At 35.0% G+C, this 19,441-nt stretch overlaps 1 protein-coding gene across 10 annotated transcripts in view; it reads right to left on the reverse strand.

Annotated features, from left to right (window-relative positions):
* The window catches only part of MYO9A (myosin IXA), a 272,310-nt gene that overhangs the window by 107,950 nt on the left and 144,919 nt on the right, over window positions 1-19,441 (reverse strand). For all 10 annotated transcript variants that reach the window (XM_034993654.1, XM_034993659.1, XM_034993658.1 and 7 more), the window contains 8 exons: window positions 15,605-15,748; window positions 13,760-13,799; window positions 8,851-8,973; window positions 7,003-7,083; window positions 4,690-4,800; window positions 3,713-3,835; window positions 1,753-1,902; window positions 414-733 (listed from right to left, as the gene is read on the reverse strand). In XM_034993654.1, coding sequence (XP_034849545.1) covers window positions 414-733; window positions 1,753-1,902; window positions 3,713-3,835; window positions 4,690-4,800; window positions 7,003-7,083; window positions 8,851-8,973; window positions 13,760-13,799; window positions 15,605-15,748 — 1,092 coding nt within the window. The remainder of the gene's footprint in view (window positions 1-413; window positions 734-1,752; window positions 1,903-3,712; window positions 3,836-4,689; window positions 4,801-7,002; window positions 7,084-8,850; window positions 8,974-13,759; window positions 13,800-15,604; window positions 15,749-19,441) is intronic.

Here is a 19,441-nt window from a genome sequence, read left to right on the forward strand (position 1 = left end):
GTGAGATGATATTTTATTAAGTGCATAATTTCTAATAGGGCATTCTAGTCAAAACTCTCATTTAAAAAATATCTTTAAGATAAACCTTAAAATGAAATTAAAGTTTCTAAAGGTAAAAACAACTGAATATTGCCAATTTTTAAAGACTAAGCCAAATGTAAAAGTTAACTCTTAGCAGTTATAACCATATGGACCATGTAGGTTTTCAATCCAATTTAATGCAATAAACATCTATTTAGCTTCTATTATAGACCACACAATGTGGGTTAAAACTGCTAGGAGTACCACAGCCTAGTGGAGAAGACAAAATTATATATAACCTATTCTAATACAAGTTAGGCAAGTGTTAGCACAGAGATATAAACAAAATACTTGGAAAGAGAAGGAGTAATTATCATAGCAACAAAGATTACCTTTGTCTTGCTCTGAATCCTCTACATATTGATTGCAAAAGGATGATTTTGTTCCTTTGTTCTTGATATCTCTTACTTTCCCTGTAGCCTTTCCATCTTGCCTGAATGTAGACAGCAGCCATATGTCTCCGCCTATAATGTTCCTTCCATCTCTGCTGGATGATGATGGTTGCAGTCCGGAGCTCCAAATACCGCTGCCTCTCCAAGTGAGCACGCCAGGAAGCCTGAAGAAGAGTGGCCGCACTAGCCATAACTAAAGCATCCTTCTGCACAGCTACATTTCTGACTTGCTTCTGATTTAGGTAATTCCTCCAGAATCGCTGTGGGGAAAACAATAAAAACTGCTGTCTTATCTTATACCATATTTTCACAGAAAAAAAAGAGTAAGTTTATTATGTCACAATTAAAGGTTAAGTGCCTAAAGAGTTAAATTCCGCATGATTAAAGTGGGAAAAAAAAGTTTTTCTTTTCCAGATATGCTTGGCTAAAACAACTCTTTTAGAAAATATAACCTCAATGAAGTTACATAGAACTTAAAATAATTTTAAAATTTTTGATGCTTTAACAAATTACATTATCTTTTCATGCCACAGTTTGCCAATATTAATGGGTTTAAGGCCAACATGCACACATTTCAAAGATTAAGATTCTAAAGATTTTCTTATATAAACAAAAAGGGGCCTATGGAGGAGAACGGTCATCACATATATCAATGAGGGAGAAAATAAAACAGAAAAATACAAAATAAGATTCCTATCATCCAAGATGAGTACAGAGCAATAACAATATAATTCTCAAATATTCTCAGGAAACTATCAAATAAAAATAACTATGTCAACAAAAATTAAGGCACATAACTCCTTTACTCCAACCATACCTTATAAGACAATATAGCTATAAATTCAATTTAATTTAAATTCAACTCCATCAATATTTATCAGTAGTCTATTATTATAATAAATAATCTGTTGGGTGCTATGAACCCAAATGAACAGGAGTGGCGCCTAGGTAGCTCAGTCGATAAAGCATCCGACTCTTGGTTTCAGCTCAGGTCATGATTTCATGGTCATGAGATCGAGCACTGTGTCAGGCTCCGCATTCAGCAGGGAGTCTGGTTGAGATTCTCTCTCTCCCTCTCCATTTGCCCCTCCCCCTGTCCATTCTCTCTCTCTCTCTCTCAAATAAATAAATAAACTTTTTAAAAAGATGAACAGGACACATTCTCATCTCTGAAGAAGTTTATATTCTTATTCAAATGTTTCACAGTAAAATTCTAGTTACTAAAATAAAGGCCACATAAAACTAGCAAATCTCATATGAGGAATCCTTTGCTTCCAACCTGGATAATGATGGATGCCTGTCTCAGATGGAGGAAATGCTGCCTACACAGAAGAACCCTGAACCAACGCTGCAACAATATGATTCTGCGGAGCACCTCTTGGTGAAGCAGATCTTGTAGGTGCTGTCGTTCCTGCTCCTTTAGGAACACCTACCAAAAAGGAGAAAGATGAGGAATACAGCTTAAGAAGAAATGAGAAATTTATTTCATGAATCATCCTTTCTGTGGTAAGCTTCTTTAAAGAAGAATACAATGGTAGACATGAAAAGCAGTACTGATAAATATTTCTATCCATTTATCCAAAGAAGTCATTCTCAAATTTAAAAAGAGACATTAAAATATAGAAGGGGAAATGGAAAAATGAACATGAATATAAAGTTCTCAGTCTTAGAGATTGTGATGTATTATTCCCTTGGGAAATTTACCACCATCATGAGCCAATGTACTACTGGTAACATGTCATTTTTCCTATTTTCAAGGATGTTAGGGTGGGGGGGAAAAGTGGGAACCACAGATCTTCAAGTTTGATGATAATATGAATAAACCAATAATAAAAGTCTTTTTGAAACCCAGTATGCATCAAAGGTTTCTTGCTATCCAAGGCTATTAACCAGTTTATTTACTCTTCCATTCCATTAATAAATCTTTGGGGATATTGGGGAAAACAAATATAACTTAGACATAGACCCTCTGGAAATAGGATTTGCACTTTACCCTTAAGAGCAGGTAGATAGTGGGCACCTGGGTGGCTCAGTTGGTTAAGCGACTGCCTTCGGCTCAGGTCATGATCCTGGAGTCCCGGGATCGAGTCCCGCATCGGGCTCCCTGCTCAGCAGGGAGTCTGCTTCTCCCTCTGACCCTCCCCCCTCTCATGTGCTCTCTCTCTCTCTCATTCTCGCTCTCTCAAATGAATAAATAAATAAATAAAATCTTTAAAAAAAAAAGAGCAGGTAGATAGAAACAATTATATATATTTAAGGTGTACAATGGGTTATCTTGATATATGTATCCACTGTGAAGTAATTATCACAAACTAATTAATGTATCCATCACCTCCCATGTCTGTCAAAAATTAAAAACTATTTTAAAAAAATAAGAGATCGATATTAGATATGCAAAAAGGAAAACAGTAAACTATAAGGGCAAAAGACAGAGGCCTCTACCTGAGCAAAACAAGGAGTTGGAAATAATAATAAATGTACATGTACATGGCAGCATACACAGGGGTCAACAGAACAATTAATCTTCATAAAGAAGATATTAAATGGTGTGCAGTCAGGACATGGAAGTTCTTGAAGAGAAAGATGTTTGAATTTAATGAGAAGGTTATCATGGGATTATTATTAAGCAGGAAGCCAACATAAAAGAAAGAGGTACTAAGATGATTTTGATACTATGGGTAGAGTGAGTTAAATGGAATGACAAACAGACTGAAATCAGATGAGGGATCTGTTTACTGTAAGAGAAATACAAGTGAGAGCTAAGGAACAGACTAAAATGCAAGCAGTAGGAATAAAGAAAAAGGGAGAGATGAAAATCATTTGTGAGGGAAAAAAGAAACAGAACTTTGCAAAAGGATTAAAGTGAAGGGTAGTCCAAATATAATTACAGTTTTTAGCCTAAGAACCTAGAAGAAGGATGACAGAGAAAGAGTAGTTGATAAATTAAGGACAGTAGGGGAATCTGGATAAGGTCACTTCAAGCAAGTTGAGTTGAAAATTATGGTAGACTACCTGGGGAAGAGATTGTTTTTAAGCAGTTAAAACTACAGACAGAACTAGAGCATTGGCAAGAAGCTCTTTGGTTAATACTGACTATATTAAGTAAAAGTCTTGGCCTAATCAATTTCCTTATGATATCTGGTACACTAACTTTTTCATAAATGTTCTCATGATCGTCATTATTATTTAAATATAAAAATGCACTCAAATTTGATAAGGACTGTATATGTTATATTTACCATGGATTTTCCAACTTGATAATTATCTGAATTAAGATTTATTTTCCTGAAGAAATCTTGAATGTTAAATTTGGATGGAATAATATTTCGGGGAAGAAGTACGTGGAAGTGGCTCACAAAATCCTGAAAAATGAAAAGAAAAATGTTGTAAAATCACAAGAAAATTATATGTAAACATGGTCCTAAACTAGCTAATTGTCCTTTTATTGATCCTTTCCTAATCTTTTAGAGACTGAAACCAAGAAATTACTTAATTTAAAAAATTACAAAACAGTTAATTTGTAAAATGGGGGTGGGGGTAGAGAGAAGATAGTGAATTCTACATATTTTGTTATCAAAGGGGAATGGAAGAGGAAAAACGCAGAAACTAATGATCCCTTTTGAGAAAGCTATATTAACGACCAAGGAAAAAGTTATTTAATAACTGAAATTTTTAGCAGAAAAATATGCAAAGGTGTTACGGTATAACTGAGAATGAAGCTTTCCCTCCCAGAAACAGCAAAGAATTTGCTCAGCTGCTGAAAAGCTTCAACATAATTTCTATACCCATAGCAGCAATAGCTGATGAGAATAACTGTAAGCCTTGCTGGCAGCTTATGATGAAAGAAAATCTGGCTGAGATAACTTTACAGAAAACTAAATGGACTCTTTTGAACTAGACAGTTCTGACTGAACTCTTTCAATTACTGGAGTAATCAGTAGGAAGAACTACTGTGTTATGAGTAAACTTAGTATTAGCAAACATTCAGATCAAATGAGAATAGCCAGGAACTGGATTCTATCACACCACAGTTTAATAACTGCCATTCAATGGAAGTGAGTACTCTCTACCCCTCCTCAATTCTGTATACAAAAGATGGAATGCAAACAAAGAAATAGGAGAAATAAACAAGTGAGACCCAAATAAAAAATAAGCACGACACAGGAATAACTTACTTAAGTGTATATACATTTAAATATCACTATAAAAGTATAACCTGGAAAGAATATTTGCAGCTGTATCCGGATTGGCGAATTCGAACTGTCTCCAGCATCCCAGTGTACCGAAGCTGTCGAAGTACCAAGGCATCATTGAATCTTAACGGCAGCTAAAACAAAGCAAATGGAAAAAAATTAACCCAGACTAAGAGATCCCCAAATTAATGTTTCTCCTATAAGTATGGTTAGCTTTTGAATGTCTAAAAATTGACTGGAGATTGTCTGGTTAAGACACAGCTGAGGTGACGGGAAAATCTTATCTCCCCAGCTGGTAGCTTCAGAATAGGTCTAACTGCCTGACCCTAGGGAAAAAGGAGAAACCAAGCTTCCAGGCTGCTCTAGTTGCAGAGGGAGAGGACCTTCAAAGCTAAAAAGAAATGTAGTTGCCCAGAGGAGGAGGCCACATAGTCTAGCCACTAAAGAAATCTATAACCTACTTATATGTAGTCAATAGTGTCTGTATTTTTGTTTTTAATTAAGATTTTCTCTATAATCTCACTCAGAAACCACCTACCCCACTCACTCTACCAGTTGCCTTGGTTAACTGAGAGCTGACAGATTCTTCTTTCAATGACTAGTACAAGTTTAAGAGTAGTTTATTTCCCGTGGCACCTGGGGAGCTCAGTTGGTTAAGCATCTGACTCTTGGTTTTGGCTCAAGTCCATGATCTCAGGGTCATGAGACCAAGCCCCGCCTCCAGCTCTGCCCTCAGCAGGGAGATGGGTTGAGATTCTCTTTCTCCCCCTCTGCCCCTCACCCCCCCCCACTCTCTCTCTTGCTCTCAAATAAATATATCTTTAAAAAAAAAATAAAAGAGTAGCTTATTTCCCTAAATGCTTTTTGCTGATGATACTGGTAGGACACACTGAAAAACAAAAAATTGCTATAGTTCCTGAGAACTGATCTCCTCACTGCTTAGGCACTGATGAGGAAGAAGCTAATGGGAGGTAGTCATTCATCACCAGTCACAACACCCTGTCACTTGTAGGTATCTCAGTAGGCATGTTTTTAGCTATTCCAAAGATTTATTTGGGGCTTCTGAGATTTCTTCCTATTCTATAAATACTATTTTTAATGACCCCCTAAGGCAATCCCAAACATTTTCCTGCAGAGAGATGGGACATACCAACTATCAAGGAAAAAAAATCAAATGGGCAACTTATGTTAAATAGTAATAGCAGTCAGGGCACCTGGGTGGCTCAGTCAGTTAAGCATCTGCCTTTGGCTCAGGTCATGATCCCAGGGTCCTGGGATTGAGCCCCACATTGGGGTCCCTGCTCAGCGGAGAGCCTGCTTCTCCCTCTCCCTCTGCCCCTCCTTGTGTTCTCTCTCTCTCAAATAAATAAAATCTTTAAGAAATAAAAATTAAAAAATAGTAATAATAGCAGTCAATGTTTATTTAGTACTTATTCTATGCCCTGAAATACACTTCACTAATTAAACTCTCTGTATAACAAGGTCTCAATGAATAGGACTCAAACTTCTATTTAACTGTAAATAAAAAGTTTTCCTTTTTTGTTACTCTAAAAGAATAGCTAGCAAAATACTAAACAATTAGTTCGGGGCCAGGAACATTCTAAGTACTTTGCAGGTATTGACCCATGTACACTACCAACACACTATTAGGCTGGTCCTATAATTATAGTATATTCTTACAAAGATGAAAACATAAAAGCCACAGAAACGGTAAGTTCACAAAGTTTGTAAACTGCAGAGTTGAAGACTGCTTCCTAAAAATTAAGAAAGCTGGATCTAATTCACACTATATATTTACAGTACCAGAGAACTATACATTTTAGCTATTCAGGCTGGGAACTATTTTTTCCTAGGATGAACATAAAGAAATATGACAAATGTTTATACTTATTAGATATATTTTGCAAAACTCTAATTAGGAGACCTATCATAGAAAACAGGAAGGAATCAAGAATGTCCACAGCACCTTCCTTATTTAGCAGAGATAAAAAGCTCTAAACATAAAAAATGCTAAGCAAATTCTTTAAGAATGACAGCCTACATGCAAATAAGATTAAATCTCAGGGTAACAAAAGTTGCATAAACTCTTTTTTATGATGGAATTTCATAACATATTTGTTTCTCAGATTCTTAGGAAACACTAAATCAAGCCCATTTAAATACCAAAAAGGCAGGTAAGTACAGAAATAGAAGGATATCTACAGAAAATACAGAACACTGTTTTCCTTAAAAAGATTATAAACGCTCTTCCCCTCTACTTACTCTCCTTAAAAAAAATGTAAAGCCTGATTTGAAGTAAGTGGAGCTAGAAGCTCTCATTTAAAGGACATTTTTACCTTTTCAGCATTAGAACGAATGCATTTTACAAAATAGGGTTCTGCTTGATCAAGAGTCTCCATCAGCTTGCTTAACGAGGCCTGCAATACAGAGCAATATAATTAGCATTTTCTCCCATTCTAAACTGGCAGAAAACAATTTATAAATACAAACAATAATGTTGGCAAACTATGCTGAAACAATGGTATACACAGAAATAGCTTTCTTTCTCAAAAGCAAGTTATGTATATTCCCATACTGATTAAATTAAGGAGAAGGATGGTAGTTTAATCTTAAAGCTGATAGTTTGGCAACAGTATATACTGCAGATATATTAAAGAATAACGTCTAGAATAAATTTTTCACTTTTCTTCACATTTCATGAAACAATTTACTCAAACTCATGCGTTCCTAGAACAACTTTGAAAATTTCCTGTAGGGTATCCACTAGCTAGTAGTCCCCCACTTTCAGTGTTCATGCTAGTGATGTCCCCCTCTTTCATTCCTGATACTGATAATTTGTACTTTACCTCTTTTTTTTCTGATTAGTCTAGCTAGAGGTTTATAATTTTTTTTATCTTTTCAAAGAACCAACTTTTTGGTTTCATTGATTTTTCTCTATTATTTTTGTTTTCGATTTCATTGATCTCTGCTTTTATCTTTATCATTTCATTCTATTTGCTTGCTTTGGAATTAGTATGTTTTTCTTTTGCTAGTTTCCTAAGATAGAAGCTTACGTTTTTGATTTGAGGCCTTTTTCCTTTCATTAAAAGCATTTAGTGTTATCAATGAACCTTGGAAAACTGCTTTAGCTACACTGCACAAACTTTGATATTTTACTTTCATTTAAAATATTTTTAAAATCTTCCTTCCTCTTTGACTCATGCATTATTTAGATGTCTGCTTTTTATTTTCCAAATATCTGGGGATTGTTATCTTTTCTTTATTGATTTCTGGTTTAATTCTATTTTATGGTCAGATAACATATTTTGTTTTTTAGTATTCTATTTATCTATTGGCTTCTCTGTTACATTTCTTTGTAGTATTTTTTAGTGGCTGCTCTACAGATTATAATATGCAAACTTGTCACAGTCTACTCAGAATTAATATTTTGTGACTTCCAGTAAAACTTAGAAGCCTTATAACCATATAGACTCCTATTATTATTGTCATATATATTACAGCAACATATAATTTTTTTACTTTTAAGTGTTCTTGTCAGAAATGTTTATTGTATTATAAAATACATAAAATAAAATGCTTAAATCACAAGTACACAGTTTGATGAATTTTCCCAAAAGGAACACACTCTTGTAACCAAAGCCCAACTCAATAAAATATTACCAGAACCTCAGAAGCCCATCTTTACCCCATCCCACTGAATTTAGCAAGGTTACTGTACATAAGTTACCCACCGCCACACCTGAATCAAGGGTAACAATTACCCTGACTTCTAAGATGGTAAGTTAATTTTGCCTGTTCTATGACTGCATATAAAACCAAAGATATACTATATACTAGTTTGTATATACATATACCATTTGATTTTTTTTCCTTGATAGTTGCTTAAAGGCAAGTTTTATTTATAGTATCAATTTTCTGCTGCCTGTCTCCTCACACTGAAAACAATGAATTACTCTTTGGGATATCCACTACCTACACATAAAAGGATGAAAAAGAAAGGCAGCTGACTTTTTCCACCCCTGTTACTTCTCTTCAAAATGACCACTATAATATGGCTTTTAAGTCATATGTATCATCTTCCATTCAGGTATCTTGCAGATCACCTTGACTTTTCAATGCCAATCTGAATGAAACAGATTCCTCTAAAAAACCTTTTTATATAAAAAGGTAAAGTAAGAAATAACCTGAAACTGGGCACTGATGCTGGGAGGTTTTTTCTTCTTGTGCAAATGAAGAAGAGACTTGGTGATGCGATCCTGTAGTGTCAGTCTTGTCAGATGCTTTAAAGAATTTACCTCCAGCAAGTGCTGAAAAGAAGGGAGAAAAATCAAATTCCTCACATAAATTAATCAAAAAACAGGAAAAACAAAATTACAAGCCAGTTTTCATTATCACCTATGTATAATGACTGTGGTGAATATGAGAGATTGGATATTCAACATCCATCCTACCCCTCCTGCTTTCCAGCAGAAGCTTTCCAGCTAAAAAGAAAACTGCATTTCTCAAACTCTTGCATTTGGGTTCCAGATGCAATTTAAGTTATCATTTAAAATCCCACACGTGAAGCTAGGAAGGTATAACTGAAGCAGAGACTTTGACTACTAGGTTCTGTTTCTTCTGACGAGCACGCACATCAAAGTACTTTAGCTTTTTGTGATCCCAATGTCCACGTACTACCTTTATGAGTTGAGAGGCAGAGTACACGGAATTTGTGTTGTCACTGAAACTCTAATAAACGCACCTTAGCCCTGGAGCCAATAGTTGTAGCAGCTCTTTTCTGATTCCTGGATCATACCATGGATAGTATGTGCCTGAACGCAGCAGCTAGAATGGAAGTTTCCTGCTTTCCTAGCTGATTACAGCTGGGGTCAGTTCTGCACTGCTCTTTTAATACTCTGAAACTCTAAGACTTCTAATGATTTTGTAAGTGCCTCTTTGAATTAAGTACTTTTCTACTTAAAAATATCCACAGTTATTACTGTTATCTGTAACTGAATCCTGACTCACAGAGACAGTAAATTAAATTCAATCCTAGGGCTATAGGATGTAAGCCAGAAATGTATACAGAAAATGAAAACAAAACATCAACCCTATCAACCATGATCCTGATATACTAATTACTAATCTTAATAATAAGACTGGAGTTATACATAAAGCACTTAAAGAATACAAAATAGGATATTAATAAAGTATTTGAGAGCTTTTGTAGCCAATCACAATTTTTAAAACCATACCATATTTATGGCAGTGAGTCTGTCCATGGAAAGAATATATCTACACATATGTAAACTATATAATGTTACTCAAAAAGTACTAAAAATTTTATTATATGAGAAGCACAGAATGGAGTTAAAAACATGACAAATTTAAGTCTTTTTAAAAAATATTAATTTTGACAATATAAACACTTAAAAATACAAACCTTCAAGTGATAAATACAATACATATTTTAATAAACGCCACTCAGTAAAATTTTTCCAACAATGACAAAGACTTACTATCTGTACATAAGAACTATAAAAATTCCTTTAAAAACTCATCCCACAATTAACAAATGAACAAAAGACCGGAAACAGGCAATTCTCAAAGTATAAATGACAAATAACATAATGACAATCATTCAACCTGACCACTTTCTCACACTATACTCAAAAATAAACTCAAATTGGAGTAAAGACCTAAATGTGAGACCTGAAACCATGAAAACTCTAGAAAAAAAACATAATCAGTAATCCCTTTGAACATCAGCCTTAGCAACATTTTTCTAGATATGTCTCCTTAGGCAAGGGAAACAAAAGCAAAAATAAACTACTGGGACTACATCAAAATAAAAGCTTTTGCACAGCAAGGGAAACCATCAACAAAATGAAAGGCAACAAAGTAAATGGGAGAAGATATCTGCAAATGATATATCCAATAAGGGGTTAATAAAAATGATGCAATTAAAAAATGGCAGAGAACCAAAGAGACATTTTCCAAAGAAGACACAGAGATGATCAACAGACACAAGAAAAAAATGTTCAACATCACTCATTATCAGGGAAATACAAATCAAAACCACAGTGAGATAGCACCTTATACCTATCAGAATGGCTAGCATCAGAAAGACAAGAAATAACAAGTGTTGGTGAGGATGTGGAGAAAAAGGAACCCTCATGCACTACTGGTGGAACCTAAATTGGTACAGCCACTATGAAAAATAGTATGCAGGTTCCTCAAAAAATTAAAAATAGAAATACCATATGATCCAATAATTCCACTACTGGGTATTTACCCAAAGAAAAAACACTAATTCAGAGAGATATACGCACCCCTGTGTTTACTGCAACATTATTTACAACAGTCAAGATATGGAAGCAATCCAAGTATCAATTAACGAATGGATAAAGAAGAGGTGAGGTATATGTATTCAAACACACACATATACACAATAGGGCTATTACTCAGCCATAAAAAAGAATGAGATCTTGGCATTTGTGACAACACGGATAGATCAAGAGGATATTATGCTAAGTGAAATAAGACAAAGACAAATACCATATGATTTCACTTATAATGTGGAACCCAGAAAACAAAACAAATGAATAAACAGACTCAAACAGAAAAAAAAGTGTTAGCTGCTAGAGGGGAGGGGTGAAATAGATAAAGGGGATTAAGAAATACAAACTTCCAGTTATAAAATAAAAAAGTCACAGAGATGAAAAGTACAGCATAGGGAATATAGTCAGTAATATTGTAATAACATTGTTGCTGACAGGTGGTGAGCACTGAGAATCAATGAATCAACATGTTGTACACCTGAAACTAGTACAACACTGTATATTAATTATACATCAATAAAAATAAATAGAGAAATAGACAGGATTTCTGTGACTGATAACTGAATAGAATTTGTTACTTCAGGTGTAGCTAACATGAATATTTTTAAACCATATGAAGTTTTAAGAGAAGTATTCACTTGAGGAGAGTAAAAAGAATGGTACAAATAGCTAGACCCAGTGGTGGCATTCAAAATACTAAAAGGCTAATTAGGGAAAGAGTCCAAATGTCCATCAACCGATGAATGGATAAAGAAAATGTGAGAGAGATATATATGTGTATACACACACACACACACACACAGATATTACTCAGCCATCAAAAAGAATCTAGCCAATAGCAAGACATGGATAGAGCTAGAGTGTATTACGCTACACAAAATAAGTCAGTCAGAGAAAGACAAATACCATACAATTTACTCATATGTGTAACTTAAGAAACAAAACAGCATAGGGGAAGAAGAAAAATAGGTGGGGGGAGGCAAACCATAAGACACTATTAACTACAGAGAACTGAGGGTTGATGGAGGGAGGTGAGTGGGGGAGGGGCTAGATGGATGATGGGTATTAAGGAGGGCACTTGTGATAAGCACTGTTCTATGTAAGTGATGAATCACTACTTTCTACTCCTGAAACCAATATATTACACTACATGTTAACTAACTAGAATTTAAATAAAAACTTGAAACAAAAACAAAAGACTAAAGAGACAGTGAAGGAAAAAAGAAACACAAATCAAAAGATAAGATGTTTGATAAGGCAAGTGGTACCCTTTTTCTCTACATAAAATCTTTTCGTGATAAGAATATAATTACAGGGGCGCCTGGGTGGCTCAGTTGGTTAAGCGACTGCCTTCGGCTCAGGTCATGATCCTGGAGTCCTGGGATCGAGTCCCGCATCGGGCTCCCTGCTCGGCAGGGAGTCTGCTTCTCCCTCTGACCCTCATGATCTCTCTATCTCATTCTCTCTCTCAAATAAATAAATAAAATCTTAAAAAAATATATATATAATTACAAACCACTTAACATAAATTTTCTTTGTGCTTTGTGGTTTAAAACAATATTTACCACTACCAGAAACCACATAAGCAGTGTATTACATTTTCCTTAGAAGCCTAAGAGGCTTAAGTAGAAGAAATAATAACCTCATATTTTTTTTTGTTGTTTTTTGAACTAGAGAATTGTGAGAATAAACAGCTCCTTCTCAGTTTTTTTTTTTTTAATTTTGGAATTCATCAAAAAGGTGACAAGTGACAGGATTCCTTCTTTGGGACAGTACAAGAGAAAGAAACAGATTTTTCTTCCTTTAGTAAATTCAGTAAATATTTTTGGAATGCCATCTAAAAATCTACTATGTAGGGGCGCCTGGATGGCTCAGTCGGTTAAGCGACTGCCTTCGGCTCAGGTCATGATCCTGGAGTCCCGGGATTGAGTCCCGCATCGGGCTCCCTGCTCGGTGGGGGGTCTGCTTCTCCCTCTGACCCTCCTCCCTCTCATGCTCTATCTCATTCTCTCTCTCAAATAAATAAATAAAATCTTTAAAAAAATAAAAAATAAAAAATAAATTAAAAAATTAAAAAATAAAAATCTACTATGTAGATCACTGTAGGAAAATTATAGCCATGGGCCAAATCCTATCCACTGTTTTTATATGGTTTATATGGTTGAAAAAAGCATTAAAATATTATTTAATGACATGTGAAAAATTATGTGAAATCCAAATTTCAATGTCTAAAAATAAAGTTTAGTGAAATACAGTCACACTTATTTAGTTACATATTGTCTATAGCTGCACTTGTGCTACAATAGCATAGCTAAGTAGTTAACAGAGACTATAGGCTTGAGAGCCTATCTGGACCTTTACAGAATCTTGTCTGACTAGTGCTAAATGATAATGAGTTAGATAAGCACTAATTAGAAATTATTTAAAATCAGGTAAAATTCAAAATTTGACCTTAACCTGGCTTAAGGATAAAAGAAAAAATCTTATGTAAAGATGCAATTACTCAACAAAAATTAACATTTATACTTCAGATGCTTTTCAAACACTAGAATATGAGATATATCACAAATATTTACCTGAACCATTAAACCATTTCCTAATATCCAGTGTTATTTCTAAAATGGATTTAACTAATTACACAAATTAATCCCCCTTTTGGGTACAAATAAGGTATTGCTTATCTTTGATTATTTATAAAGACTGTTTGCATGAGTAATAAAAAAATAATTATGGTGTAGGGCACCAACAGAAAAAAGTTTTTCATAATACTTACCTTTGGAAGGCCAGGCTTGGACTTGAAATTTTTGTTTCTCCTATACAGACAAATCATTACATTTGAAAAATTAGAAATCATTACAAAAAACTATTATACAGATGAACGATTTCCAGGTCTCTACTAAAATAGTAGATTTATATTCCCATTTCCAAGATATAGGTCCCCTATATGAAAACACTGACTCAACTAAGCAGGCACCTTTGGGAATGAAAAAAAGCAAGGAAAAGAGAAGAAGAAAAGAAATGCCTGCTCTGTAATACTGCTATAAACAGATTTAAGTCTGATAATCAGTAATGTAATGTTGTACATTCAAAACTAAAATGTTGTTTTCTTTTGACATTAATAAAGTTCTACTTTCTTATACCTATAGAAACTTTGTTTCTGTCATTTTAAGACTTTAAATAGAGGCCTAATTTCATGGATTTTTAAAATGTACTTATTAAAAAACTTAATGACTGTCCCCTTTTAGAAATTAAAAATTCTCGGGATGCCTGGGTGGCTCAGCCAGTTAAGCATCTGCCTTCAGCTCAGGTCATGGTCCCGAGGTCCTGGGATCGAGTCCCACATTGGGCTCCTAGCTCAGTGGGGAGTCTGCTTCTCCCCCTGCCTGCCACTCCCCGTTTGTGCTCTCTGACAAATAAATAAATAAAATCTTTAAAAAAAAAAAAAAGAAATTAAAAATTCTCTTCTGTTCTTTTTTTTCTTATAATTCAGTATTATATTTACATCAAGATTTTTTTAATAGATAAAGAAAGAAAAGGAATAATGCCCAAGGCTTATGAACATGAGCTGGGGAGTCAGAAAGACCTGAGCTTGAATCTAAACTCTACCTAAATCTAAATCCTGCTAGGGTAGGATTTTTCTCTAAGTCTCAGTTTCATCAACGTGATAATGTAAAATAATGTAGAATATAATAATGTAAAATGAGGATGATAATACCATCAACCTCTTAAAAGTTATTGTGAGGATTAAATGAGTTAATTTACAATTCTGAAGTATAGCAAGACTTATATAAATTGAGCCCATCAGCACTGTTAAGCATTGACTTAGACAGGGATTAAAGAATCCAATTCAGTCATACATCTAGCTAGTGGCCCAACAATATGCTTTGAAATAGTGTCTGAAATATGTGGATACAGGGAACTAAGAACTTTTTACTGGTCCACCCTGCATAGTTATATCCATGCCTTCAAACCAGTCCTATAATCAGGTAATGAGGAAAGGCAGGCTGGATAAAGGTTATGTATCACTATATACGATCCCAGTCACCATTTTTTTTTCCCATGGTTCTTTCTAGTTTATTGTTTGGTAGAAAGACAGGCTCTTGAATGCTGTATAAACATCTTACAAAGTGCTTCTTCTAGATTACAAAAAGTCAAAGCAAATTTTCTTTGAGATGGGACCCTTAAATCTGACATTCAAGTCACCGTAATAGAAACAGGAGCTGTTGTACCTAATATTCTGGAAGGCCCAGTCACCATTTTATACGGGATTTTACTGCCCAATTTCTTAGGACTGTCCAAATTAAAGGACATTTGCAGTTCAAGATTGGGAATCCTAAAAAGAGCTAAAAGTTTTTTCTCTATCTGGAGGTAGGGTCTGTCAAAGAGTAATAATCATCTCCATGAGTACATCCAACCATGATTCTCCCGATGAGATGAAAACAAACAAATCACCAGCTTCTTAATGCATGAGATTCACAGCTCTAAATACAACTTCTGATTCACTTGTTTCACTCAAAATTCTACTCATGAAAATGATTCACCATCACCCCTCTTCTTTTTCAGCCAGAAATTTTAAACCAGTCATAAAAAGCAATCCACATTTCTGATCAATACTAACATGAGAATTCCATGGGCTCTCTCCAAGAGTTTGCTGCTAGCTGAATTAGCAAATATCCCGTCTTTATCAAGCAAAGAGGTGCTACTTGATAGTCTGCTCTGACGAATCCCAGTTCTGCCATTCCACGCAATATCAAATGTATCTCTGCAAAAATCAAATACAGTACAATTTGCTTTAGTTAACTGAGACATATCTAACAATCTCCAAATTGTTTAAATAAGGAAAAAAGCTAAACCAGCAGAAAATTATATTATCACAGAGATTACCAATCAATTTGAACTAATCTTTTCCTTGTTCAGAACGAAGAATTTCTATGGATTCTGGTACATTCAAATACCAATGTGCACATATAATACAGCCACTATCTTTTTTTTTTTTAAGATTTTATTTATTTATTTGACAGAGAGAGACACAGCTAGAGAGGGACACAAGCAGGGGGAGTGGGAGAGGGAGAAGCAGGCTTCCCGCGGAGTAGGGAGCCTGATGCGGGGCTCGATCCCAGGACCCTGGGATCATGACCCGAGCCGAAGGCAGATGCTTAATGACTGAGCCACCCAGGTGCCCCTAATACAGCTAATATCTTTAAATCTATTAAATTATTTACAATCAGTAAATAATATAAAAGGTATTACATGTAATGTGATTGTTTTTGTCTTTGTTAGAGATTAGAACTTCCAAATACTACTGAAGGAATTTACAATCCTAATAGGCTACCCCATTCTATGGAATATTTAATTTCTTCCTGGAAGGTCACACACTCGCTTACTACGTACGACGTATCCACCAAAGTTACTAAGCATCTTCTATGGGCTGAGCACTATTCTAGCCACTGGAGATAGAGGAGTGAACAAAACAGATAAAATTATCAGTGATTAAAATATGAAGAATTAATAGGGGGCTTTCCAGGTACAGATAGCAAATTGGCCACATATTTGGATTCCTCCAGAGACCTGTGAAAATTTAATAAAATAATTTTTAAGGGAATAAACAAAGAAAATATACTGAGAAAATAGTAACAGTTTTGAAATATGGAAAGCAGATGAATATAGAAACAACTTTTTTTTTTTAAAGATTTTATTTATTTGTCAGAGAGAGAGAGAGAGCACAAGCAGAGGGAGAAGCAGACTTCCTGTCGAGCAAGGAGCCTGATATGGGACCCATTCCCAGGACCCTGGGATCATGACCTGAGCTGAAGGCAGACCCTTAACCAACTGAGCCACCCAGCTGTCCCTATAGAAAGCAATCTTAAACTGGCTGTGGAAAAAGACTGAGAAGTATCCATATTTACAAAATTCCCAAAGGCTCCAGAGCTGGTGGTACCATGTACCTATGCAAGTGGTGGAAAAGATGGGTTAAGAACAAGAGCACTAAGTTGAAAGTCAGTTTAAAAGCAGTTAGAACTCCATGCAGCCTGATGACCATCCCTCCTTCATCTAAGCAAGAGGATGAAAGAGAAAGTCCATGGACTAGACAGCACCAGGCACAAATGGGGATGGGTATACTTTACAAAAGTCAAAGAAAATACTGAAAATATGGCAGCTGGGACTATATCCTCCAAGAAGAAAATTAAACTTTTGTGTGGAATTTGACCAGTCCAAGAGGAAAGACCCAAAGATATACTGATATGTTCTAGACACTGACAACACACCCAATTAATCAGATTCCAATTAGCTTTTTAGTGTTTCAATATGAATATGAACAGTTGACCAAGGTTCACTAGACATCTGAGGAAAGCCCCTAGCATGAAACCGAGACCAAAACAATCATGACATAAACAACTTGGAAGTAAAAAAAGATTTTTAAAGCTATCAGTAATATTTTTAGAGAAGAGAGAAAATATTGCATCTACAGAGTAAGATATTATGAAAAATTTCAAAATTGAGAAAACAAAGTAATGAAAAGCTCCTAAACATTAAAAATGTAACACCAATGAAAATGCAGAATATATCCACTCATTCAAAAATATTTACTGAGCACCAACTAGTACCAATTTTTTTCTATCATCTTCACATTACTTAGATTCAAATGGAAGAAAACAAACAATAAACACATAAGAAATACATTGTATGTTGGATAATAGGTGCTAAGGAGAAATTTTAAACATACAAGAAGAAGAATGCCAGGATGCTAGACTTTAACAGGGACGTCAGGAGAGGTCCCATGAATAAGACTCCATTTAAACAGAGATGTGAAGGAGATAAAAAAGCAAATCAAGCAGTTATCTGGAAAAAGAGCATTCTATTCAGAAAGAAGAGCAAACATAGAGCGGGAGGCAAGAATTTTGTTGATGAATATGAGATATATTAAATAAATCAGCAAGACTGGAGTGGAATAAACAGAGGAAAAATGGTAGACCAAGTCAGAGAGGGAGGAGGAAGCCATGTTACATATACCTTCTAGGAAATGTAAGAATTTTTGGCTTTCATTTTTTAAAGATTTTATTTATTTACTTGAGAGAGCGTGCATGAGAGAGAACATAAGCAGGGGCGGGGGGGGGGAGCAGAGGGAGAGAGAGAAGCAGGCTCCCTGCTGAACAAGGAGCCCATCACACCTGACACTGGGCTCCATCCCAGGACCCCCAGGATCATGACCTGAGCCAAAGGCAGACACCTAACCCACTGAGCCACCCAGGCACCCCAGAATCTTTGGCTTTTAAGGGAATGAGAAAAAATGACAAAGAAGGACTTCCAGGAAAACGCTAACATGATTCAGCTTTTTAATACTAAAATGCATTTTATATTATACATATTTATATATGACATTATATTAAAATAATGATCTGGTTGCTGTATTGAAAACTGTTTGGGGGGCCAAGGATAAAAGGGAGATTATTTTAGGAGGCTATTACAGTAATCCATACCAGGGCAACAGCAGTGGAAGGAATAAGAAATGGTGAGATTCTGGGTATCATTTTACAGTACAGCCAATGTAACTTGCTGATGGACCAAATGGGGAATGTATGAGAAAGCAGAAATTAAGGATGACTTCGAGATTTTTCACTAATAACAGATTTAAAGATGAGGAAGTAGGAGAGATTATTTCTTATAAATCAAAACAAAACAAGATGAAAAGTCATAATAAAATAGTTCAAGTAGACTCAAGACCCAACAAAAGAGTTTCTAGACAGATCCTACAAGATTCTGGTACTTAAGTATAGAGGAGAGATGTCACATACAAGGGCTCAAGAATCAGAAAAAGGGCATCTATAAAAAAAACCCAAACAACACATAATGCTTAATGACTAAAAATAAACTGGAAGATTCCCCACTAATATCAGGAATAAGACAAGGATGTGAGCTCTGGCCACTCTTATTCAACTCTACTGAAATTTCTACTGAAATTTTCAAGTAAGAAAAAAAAAAAAGATATCCAAATTGGAAAGAAAGAAGTAAATTTATACTTAGTCACATAAGACATGATCTTACATGGAATACTCAAAGGAATCCACTAAACGACTATTAGAACCAATGAATTAATAAGCAAGGTTTAAAAATTCAATTATATTTCTATATAATAGCAATGAACAATTGATTATAAAAGCAAAAAACTCACTCATAACAGCATGAAAATAATATTAATAATATTATTAATATAATAATAATACCAATCTCCTGGTTCACCTATTATTATATCTCTGGGATATGTACTTAGTAGTGGAACTGTTAGTTCAGTAGGAGTTTTATAAGATAATCCCAAATTGTTTTTCAAGGTAGTTGTACTAATGTACACAAACAGTGGCAATTGAAAGTTCCCTTTGCTTCATTCCTTGCCAGCACAACTGATTGTCAGACTTCTTAACTTTTGGTAATCTGGTGGTTATGAAATGGTATCTCATAA

The sequence above is a fragment of the Mirounga leonina genome, unplaced genomic scaffold (genome assembly GCF_011800145.1).
Source record: "Mirounga leonina isolate KUSES-001 unplaced genomic scaffold, KU_Mleo_1.0 Mir_91, whole genome shotgun sequence".
Taxonomy (NCBI): Eukaryota; Metazoa; Chordata; class Mammalia; order Carnivora; family Phocidae; genus Mirounga; species Mirounga leonina.